Source organism: Zea mays, chromosome 1 (assembly GCF_902167145.1).
Source record: "Zea mays cultivar B73 chromosome 1, Zm-B73-REFERENCE-NAM-5.0, whole genome shotgun sequence".
Taxonomy (NCBI): Eukaryota; Viridiplantae; Streptophyta; class Magnoliopsida; order Poales; family Poaceae; genus Zea; species Zea mays.
In genome coordinates, this window is record NC_050096.1 from 71,861,219 (window position 1) to 71,871,054 (window position 9,836).

Sequence of the window (9,836 nt, forward strand, 5' to 3'; positions counted from 1 at the left end):
CCTTATAAGTGAGAACAAAGAAACATGGATTGGTATACGCCCTTTCGTAAAAGCCATTGCCTAACTTCGGCAGAAATTCTTGCATTGCTGATGTTCTACTTTTGGTACCAGTCTCCGTCAAGTCAATACACTTAAGGCTAGTTTGGGAACTTCATTTTCCATGAGATTTCTATTTTCTCATAAGAAAATAAACTAATTTACCTTTGAAAAATGAAAATCCCTTAAGAAAATATATCCCCAAACTAGCTCTTAGTTTTTCTTTATAAAAATTACAGTTGTGTGTACATGTCCCGCAAACCCATGTGCCATTGACTTTCTCTTTTAGTACTCTTATTCCGAAGTCGACCATAGTGCCGTGTTGATCAAACTTAGCAGCCAAAGAAAACAGTCATCTAGGTAGTTTTGGAATACCACATACAGAGTTCAAAATTTCTGGTTAGGGCTTGTTCGATTATTCCTGTCCCATATGGATTGGATGAGATTGGAAAAAAATATGAACGATTTTGATTTGTTTGGGATTTAAACCAATTCAATCCCAACCAATCCATATGGATTGAGAGGAAAGCGAACAAACCCTTAAAGACGGCAGCATGTTAACATGTTTGCTGCAGAAATCCAGTACCATGTGACATTGACTTGAGGCTTCTGTTGCCCTGAAGTAATAACTTGATGGCCTAATCTTCAAATTGAACAACAAACAATACTGGCAGAAACGCTAGATACATGTGTACAGAAATACTCGTGGATGGTTAAAGTCTTTAATCAAATAATTTGAACTGCATTTTATATAAGATAATGAATGAGTTGATAAACAATGAGGGATCAGGGGCTTCAGCCCAACTGCAGAGTGTAGAGTTCATAGACGTGCCTCCACTTCTCCACGCACTTTTGTTTCTTCATCGGATATACTAGTATGATTCAATTGCCAGCAAGGCTAGAGGATCAAACGTAACCTTCAGCTCATTTCCTTTAGGCTATTTGGGAACCTCAAATCTCGTTCGGAATTGGAGAGGATTGAGGTAGAAATGAACTAATTTCCTCTCCCATCCCCTTCAATTCCGAAGAGCATTTGAGTTTCCAAACTAGCCATCAAGTTTTTATAAATCCTCTCCTTTTTTTGCTCTTTTCTATTTTCCTTTCTCATGGACCAACAAGCGAAAAACACTTCCAATTTGTTTTTTACTGTATTTCTTCTTCTCTTTTGGTCTGCTCTTCAAACCATGCTTTCCAGTCTATCACCTTCTCCTTACCATTTGCAACCTGCACAAAGGGATGATTCTGTTGTCGTTCTAACGGCAAAGGTTCCTTAAAAATTGAAAAGGATTGGCAGAAAACTCAGAAAGATCAGGATCACATGACATGATGCCTCATTGAGCTAGCTAGTGCATACCTCAAAAATGTGTGTCTTTAGGGGAATGCTATTCAGAGCTTCCACACATATGGTAGCAGCATCCTCTTTGCTTATTCTTCCCTTGCTTGCTATGCCCTACACATTTCGTGGACAATACCATAGGGCGATACATCACAACAATGAATAGTATAGGTACTCCAAGATGATAATATTCCATTCAGTTTCCTAAGTCTAGAAATGCAGGTATAATATTCAGTTTGTGGACTGCAAATTATATCAGACATCTATGAATACAATAGTGTCTAAATGTGTGTCCTAATTGCATGATATTCATTAGTTCAATTACTGAATGCTGGGAAGAGAAACTGCACAATAATTAATATGCACTGGGGGTAAGCTGGGTTTCATCGCTGAGACCTCAGTAAAATCAAAACCTCTCTCGCGACCAGGAGTGCTTTGCAGAGAACCTGTTCTGATTATTGTACATGGGATGCCAGATGCAAGAACCACTTCTTCATCCTTCTCTGCTAGCGTCTTCAGCTTGCTGTTCATAATAGCTTGCAAACCACCACTATTTCTGTAGACAGCCAGCTGCAACCTCATCAAGATCTCATAGGGGTAAATGACTGATGCTAGAGCTAGCTGGATAATAAGGAATTACAAGAGCATTGCAAACCTGTGATAGCAGAACAATGTGTTGAACACCCTTGAGGTCGATCGGTTCAGAGAAAAAACCATCCTGTAAACATATCAAGTTCAAAGGTAAATCATGCAATTAAAGAGGAATGGCATTTACGTTCTCATATAAGTACATAACTAACTAACACATCACATATCTTTCTCAAGATTAAGATGAACATAATGTACCCATAAGTAGTTCCAAATATGTGGCACATATGGATAATACTAAATTAATACTCTCTTCATTTCAAATTACAAGGCTATTTGACTTTTCTAGAATCATAGCTTTTGCTATGCACTTACATATACATTATGTCTATATGCATATAAATCAATATATCTAGAAAAGACAAAATGTCCTACTGTCCTACATTTGGAATGGAGGCAGTAATATCTAGTTGATTCATACCATGAAATTCTAAAGTTTCCTAATAGAAAGAGCTCTTTACATGAAAGTCAAAAGGAGGGACTCAACTAAATCTGTTAGTTATTGTTTTATACATAAAAATTAAGTAATGCCCTAAACATCAGGCCATCAGCTAGAGGGCCTCCAAAAAGTGTCAAACAATCAACAATTGTACAGATAATAAAACAGTACACCTAATGATTATTTTTTGGGCAAATAGTACGCCCCATGCTTTATGTTGAACACAAGTACACCTCATGCTTTGGGAGTAGCTAATATATGAATAGAAACCTCAAAGTTTTAACATACATCAGCTGGACAAATTATAGCACGAACGCCCCTTAGTGCTCTCTTTGTGAAGGACTTATCTCCGATATCACCAACCATGCACTATAATAAACCAAAATGAGATTATTTGAGTGATACTCGCTGTACTTATCAACAAAATATTACTGTACAAGATGGAACCGTAAAAAAAATACATGCATTGTTTCTTTTATTGGTAATTTCAGATCTAAAAGATAGCAGTAACGCAGAATGTTGCAACATCTGAGAAACATATAGAATAGTGGAATACAGTAAAAAATTGAAGTGTCACCTCCACATAAGTTCCAAAAGCTTCTTCAGTGGTTCGTTTATCCTTAACAAGTGCTTTTGTTCTAGCCCTTTTCAGAATTAGTGCTAATATCACCATCTGAAAATACAAGGAAACCAACTTGAATCGTTTGCCCTTACAAGTGTTTGTAGCTAAGGTATACTAATAAAAGTTCATTCTTTTTTGTTGTTGGGTGAACTGAACCTTTAGTTGTTTCCTTAGCGAGGACTTTATGCTCAAACAACTGGTTGTGTTAGACTGGATTATTCTTTTCTAGAATATAGTGTGCAGTTCAGATTACGGGGAGAAACAAAATGAAGACACACAAATTACCACATTGAGTAAAGTACGTTACCGGTCCCTAAACTTGTAGCATTGTATCATCATGGTCACTAAACTCCCAAAGTGTACATTCAGATCCCTAAACTTGTGAAATTGTATCATACCGGTCCTTCAATTCTTAACATGCATATTTCAGTTTTTATACTTGTATGATTGTGGTATCTGTTTCTCTAAAATTATTTTTAATGTGATTAAAAACAAGTTAAGAGTTTATGAACATGTGATGACACAAAAAATAAGTTTATATACCCAGATGGCACAACATATAATTATAGAGACCATAATGTGCATATTAAGAGTTTAGAGACTGGGATGATACAACTTAACAAGTTTAGAGACCTCAACGTGCACTTTATGAGTTTAGATACCGGGATAATACAACGTTATAAGTTTAGGGACTACTCTATTCTAATAAAGTCTGTACAATGGCACTTCCACGGCAGAAGGAATAAGGAAACATGGAGATGAAAGGACACCTGTCCAATCTCACTGTCGCCATTGGTGACTAGCACAGCGTCCCGAGACTCCTCAATATCTATTTGTCACCCCAGATCTGCCAACAAATAAGAAGACACAGCCGCCAAGGAGTTCAAATTTACAGAGTGCTTTCTCTATGTACCTTGAGACTCGTCCTCCTCATCCTCCGCAGCCCCATCCTTGGGAAGCAAATCGGGTGCTCCATACCATCTCCTTAACTTTGGCCCTCCTAGCAAGATTTGAAACGAACAACTCAGGGTCAGGGCCTGCTAGGTTAGCTAGTAGTCCTGGCTCACTCTGCCACATTGACAAATGACAAGGGTAGCCAGTATCCAATTAGATAATGGGAACATATCATATGCTCATGGAGCTCTTGTGCTTATATGAGCACTTTAAATCTGGTGCATTCATTTCTCATCCAGGGGTAAGGGCAGCAGTGGCACACAGAAGAAACTAGGAAATATCTATTCACACTTTGATGAGAAATGAAGGTACCAGATTTAAAGTGCTCATACGAGCACAAGAGCTCCATGAGCACAGAAAATGCTTAGATAATAGGAACAATTGGATCTATACCATTAAAAGATCCAAACTTTAGATATATACCATGGACCCCACATGTCATTGACTCATGTGGACCCACATGTAAGTGAGATAGTAATAGTATGGATCCAAAGTGGTGATCTTTTAATGGTATGGATCCAAATTTCCCTAGATAATAAGATAAACAACCACATTCACACTTAGACGAAAAATGAAGGCACCAGATTTAAAGTGCTCATACGAGCACAAGAGCTCTAAGTTCGCTTAGATAATAAGATAAACAACCACAGAAAAGATGTTTTTTTTTTCTTTAGTTGTTGCTACTGCCTACTGACATAGGGATGCACTGATCCGAGTACCTAAGAGGGCTAAGACCCGAAACTCATTTCCCTCTTCAGGGACATGTTCAGGTACCACGAAACGGACATCGGCTCTACCGCAGCGAGTCAGCTTCTAACCCTGTTGAGACTCGAGACACATACCCTCGATGTAGTCAAGGATGCGGTCGGTGAAGCTTGCCTCGTCCTTTCTCTTTGCGCGGACGACAGCGAGAAGCGCCGGCCTTCTTCTTCCAGGAGAGAGAGGGACGGCGTTACCCCTGTCCCCGGCGCGAAGTGGAGGCGGCGTGGGGTAAAGGCGCGGGAGCAGGGGAGGCAGGGGCATTGGAGTCTCGGGAAGGAAGCGCACGACCACGAGAGAGAGAGATTTCGCGTACGTGACCGTGGTTGCCCGCTGCGGGATAACGCTTCAACGGATGGCCTAGTGCCGCTGCGCCACTTCTTTGTCTAACCGTCATTATAGATGGGCCTCGTTCCTTGTTGGAGCCCAGGGAGCCCAGCTACCCTGCACCATGCCCACTTGGAGAGCCCGATCGTCTCTCATGGGCTGCAAATTGCAGTAGATGGTTCGCGGCCCATGACTAGTCGAACGAACCTACCTGCAGGCTGTGGCCTCCCTCAATGTCTCCATCGAGCTAGGGTTTTGAGGCGGCGGCGGCGGCTTGTCCCATTTAAAGCTGGACTGCTCCATCAGACTCGCCTCCTCGGCCGCTATCTGTTTGTTGTGTTAGGGTTTCGTCTCGTGTATAAGGCGTTCGGAGCTCGCAAATCCTTTCCTCTCTCGCGTTCGAGGCTAGGTAGCCGTCACCATGAGCCGCTCGGGGCAGCCTCCGGATCTCAAGAAGTAAAGCGCCCGCATCTCTATCTGTCTCCCCCTTCATATTAGAATCCGGTTTGATTGGTTCCGTTGAGCTGATTTGGGTTTGTTTCCTTTGGCGTCGCAGGTACATGGACAAGAAGCTTCAGAGTAAGTGATATTCTCTCGATTCTACAATCCAAGCCCCAATAGTTCATTTGCAGTTCAGAAAATTTTTCTTTAGTTTTAAAGGGTGAAACATGCATGTGTGTCACCAGTATGTTTAGTCTTAGGGATATGATCCCAGTGCTGACTAGGGCGGGCAGTGATGATTAGGGCATCACCCAGCTTTCAGTCCATGGACGAACCATATTTCTCACTAGCTGCGCTTTTGCTTGTTAGCTCTTTCTCCTGTTGTCAACTTGCATCGATTGCTTTTGCGCCAAAATAAATGTTTCCATTTTTTTCGGCAATTTGAACATCCTTTTTGGTTCCAGTTTCTTCTTCAGCCTGACCATGCGCGAACATTGTATCTCTGTTTGTGATCTTGGTATTTGAAATCCTCTAAATGATGAACATAATTTGAAGTCTATGGATTTATCTCCAGATGAGGCTTCATGTCATAGTTACTCTGATAGTGCATTCATCTACATTTTTGCTTCCTGATAATAGTCACAGCGACACCCCATCTATCGATGGTTCATTTGGTGTTGTAGCCTTCCCTATGATAGTGTGGTGACTACTCTATCTGATCTTCTGTCATCGTTTCTCATTTTTGTAGTTGCTCTGATAATCCAAAATGGCAAAATCTATTCTGTCCATAACCTGTTTGGCTATGGCTGCCCTACATGATGATAATTTTCGAAAAGCTATGGATTAATTTCCAAATGAGGCTTTTTTTGTCATAGTTACTCTGATAGGGTGCCATATCAATCTTTTCGAATTCACTTGTGTAAATCAGTCTGATTTTTGAGGGGCCAGATTGTTGTCATTTGTAAATGCTGGGGAATTTGACACACAAGAAATGCTATTGACCCAAAAAAAAGCTGGCATCAAATTACATCTATTGGGAAGTCGTCCCTAGTATTAAATGTGATAATTACTTGTTACATAAATTATGCCCTCAACACATTTTAAGTCTAGTACAAGTCGTCATTCCCTTAATAAGTCAACTTCTAGAAAAGTCCCAAGTCATTATTTATTAAGCTTGGGCAATCTTATATAAAGTAATACCATATGTCATGTTGGGGACTTGTTCTCAGATGCTATGAGTTAAGAAAAAGGCAACACAGAAAATGTTAAACGGTAGAGTACTTCGTCCTTCGAAGCATTATTTCCCTTAGGATACAATGATTTTCGGACGAAGGTTATGTAGGGCGCACCTTCATAAACACAACATACGATGATGAAGAATGAACCATATGAAATATGAAGGACAACATAGACAATTATATATTATTATCAACTTATTTTTGCATTATTATTATGAAGAAATAAAAATGATATCAAGTTACAAATGTAATTTCGACTTGAAAGGAGACGTAAGTACCAGTGCAACGCAAAAGCAAATGCCAAGTCAGCGTGAACAGTACGGGGGTACTGTTCACCTATTTATAGGCATGGGACACAGCACATATAAAATTACATTAATGCCCTTTACATTTGGTAGTAATTCTATAGTAATCCACCGAGGTCTGAATAGTCTTTTCATCTAAGTCGGTTTCCTTTTCTGCTACCACGTCGAAGCTTTACTGCTCACATCTTCGGCGTTGTATCAACCTTCGTATTATTTTGGGCTTCTCCTACTGTGATATCGACTCGAGTCCGAAGATACCTGTTCACACATTATACTCCAGAAACACTGTTAAATCCTGTTTTTGAGGACCTTCGGAAGCCGAAAGCCCCCAACATGTCACAACAAAAAAATATGAAAATATGTTTTATGTTGTATCTATTTGATTATGTGTCATAATTAGTAATATTTTTGCTATAAAATTTGTTGGAACTCCTAAAAAAAGCTGTTACCCACTAGAGGCTTGGTCTATATTTATAATGGCATCTCTGAGGTCTCACTGTATATACAGCCACAAAGGCTTCCTTGTTTTTCTCTACATGATTTTTTTTGAAAGTTTTTAAAGTCCAAAGTGTATTACTTGAGTCAAGCAGTGAGGCTCATGCTTTCATTGTTTTCTGTATTTTTCTATGTGTATTGATGCAATAATGTCCTGTTTTGACATTTTATTTATTTTTTTATCTTGGAGATGCTACATTAGATTAATATTTTGCCATTGAAATTATAAGTGGCTTATGTGTGCGTTGTTTGTCCATTTCTTCAGTTAAGATGAATGCAAACCGTGTTGTTATCGGCACACTTCGTGGGTTCGACCAGTTCATGAATCTGGTGGTGGACAACACTGTGGAGGTCAATGGAAATGACAAAACAGATATTGGAATGGTGGTAAGTTTTCTTCTACTGAAAGGTTATTTGGTACTTGCTTAGTAACATGCTGACAGCCTACTATTATCCTCAGGTTATCAGGGGAAACAGTGTTGTAATGATCGAGGCACTGGAGCCAGTTGCGAGGTCACAGTGAATCATTGTTCTTTAGCACTAGCAGCGTGAAAACTGATGTAAAAGATATCAGTGGACCCTGTTGTATTTGACTAATGCTTTTGCACAGCAACATAACTTCGGAGGTGGAATGTCTATCCCTTTTTCTATGGGATGCTTGTAGCTATACAATCATCGAGCTCTTAAATTACATGATCTAACGCATGCTCATCGAGCTCTTAAATTACATGATCTAACGCATGCTCCTGGTTCAACGGTGACTACATTTACTGTCTTACGGTGCTAACACTGGCAATGAGTCATGTCTTTTAATGTTGTACAGTGCCCGTTGCCTTGTGACTTGTGAGGCACATTTGATTTGTGGGATCCTGCATTACGGATCGCCCCAGGGTGGATTTGCCTCGGGGAGTCTGGACCTGAAATGAAATCGTAGTTCTGGTCATTTGTTTTTTAAAAGAATTTGTTTGGTTTTTTGTTAAAAAAACTTCGGTTTTATAGACATCAAGACCAGTAGTTTATAAAAAAACTGATGAGTGTTGTTTTAGTTTTTTACAATGGTTTTTAGTAAAAAAAATGAACACCGAATCTCTACTGTATTTCAGTGGTAGTTTCTTCGTGCGTCTAGCAAAAATAAGCATCTGCAGGGATTTAAACTCATGACCTCCCCCTCCTAAGACATGACTGTTTATGTTGTAAGAAGGATAAATAATCTAAATGTCGTGTTATCCAAAGAATTGATATTGTAAAAATATATACTAATATAATTGGAAAATCACTACTAGATTTAAGTGGCAGTTTCATCATTCGAACATGTTCATTTGTGTTGTAGAACACAGACAACTGACTAGTATAAAGGTTACATTGCAGTGCATACACATTTATATGATAGATTACACATAAACTAAAATGTAAACATTATATACCCATAAGGATTTATTGATACATCATATATCACATATAGTGAATAGCAAGTTCATCGCAACACATATTTTGACGAATATCTGGGTAGAGATAAGTATCCAACCATTTGGATCTGTTCCACCTTCACGAGGTGGGCCTCATTTTGTTCAACCACTAGGTTTGGGGAATGAGAGATGTATATTTTTCTGTCTCGCTTGAACTTGAACCTCAACCATTGAGGGTCTAGGTACATGCGACTTTACCTCGAGGTTGTCTCGCTCGACCCCTAACCATAGAGGGACTATTATGCCTCTAAGTTTCATCTCGCTCGACCTTTGACTTTTAATCTCTAGGGGTCTGGGAGCTGGATAACTCCCTCCTAGGGTTTCGCTCGATCATGCTGGTATGGATGGGGTCAGGTACTTCGCCTGATTATGTTGGTTCAGAATTCTCGAGATCGTACCATGACGTCCATTATGGACATAGGAACATGCAAGTCATGCTCTAACACGGGTGTGCAGTCAAAATGATGGCATGAGAGTTGGTATGTCAAAACACGAGCGTCACCTATTAGGTGTGGAGAGTAGCACCCGCTTAACCACTTCGTAGCTAGGAAGTTAGCAAAGGGCATCAAGTAAACCAAAGTGTAATGACAGGCACTGGGGCAGCATTGGTGTGGCTACAGTATCTACCCGGAGTGTAACGAAAGGCACCAAGGTGGCATTGGCGTGGCTAGAGTATCCTGATGGAGGAAGGGGACGTCATCTAGGGCGTCCCATAGCCGGTGGGAACCTTAAAGGACACCATGCTACGAGACACCACTTACCTTTGCTCG

The 9,836-nt window shown here is 40.0% G+C and overlaps 2 protein-coding genes across 6 annotated transcripts; one reads left to right on the forward strand and one right to left on the reverse strand.

Moving 5' to 3' along the window:
• Window positions 1–743: 743 nt before the first annotated feature.
• Window positions 744–5,160, reverse strand: LOC103636217 (uncharacterized protein, chloroplastic-like). 5 transcript variants are annotated; one of them, NM_001347002.1, is made up of 9 exons: window positions 4,878–5,147; window positions 3,995–4,081; window positions 3,852–3,910; window positions 3,037–3,132; window positions 2,748–2,828; window positions 2,028–2,090; window positions 1,786–1,942; window positions 1,391–1,486; window positions 744–1,260 (listed from the first exon to the last, which is right to left on the reverse strand). In NM_001347002.1, exons 1-8 carry the CDS (start codon window positions 5,056–5,058, stop codon window positions 1,419–1,421), a joined length of 792 nt encoding a protein of 263 aa, NP_001333931.1. In that variant the 5' UTR covers window positions 5,059–5,147; the 3' UTR covers window positions 744–1,260; window positions 1,391–1,418. The 5 variants fall into 5 exon arrangements, with proteins under 5 accessions (NP_001333931.1, XP_008656797.1, XP_035816213.1 ...); XM_008658575.3 differs by having other exon boundaries at window positions 750–1,260; window positions 1,769–1,942; window positions 4,878–5,160; XM_035960320.1 differs by having other exon boundaries at window positions 750–1,260; window positions 1,819–1,942; window positions 4,878–5,144.
• A 246-nt stretch (window positions 5,161–5,406) lies between these two features.
• On the forward strand, window positions 5,407–8,327 carry LOC100282336 (small nuclear ribonucleoprotein G). The gene is made up of 4 exons (NM_001155248.1): window positions 5,407–5,577; window positions 5,678–5,700; window positions 7,866–7,987; window positions 8,061–8,327. Exons 1-4 carry the CDS (start codon window positions 5,543–5,545, stop codon window positions 8,121–8,123), a joined length of 243 nt encoding a protein of 80 aa, NP_001148720.1. The 5' UTR covers window positions 5,407–5,542; the 3' UTR covers window positions 8,124–8,327.
• The last annotated feature ends 1,509 nt before the right edge of the window (window positions 8,328–9,836 follow it).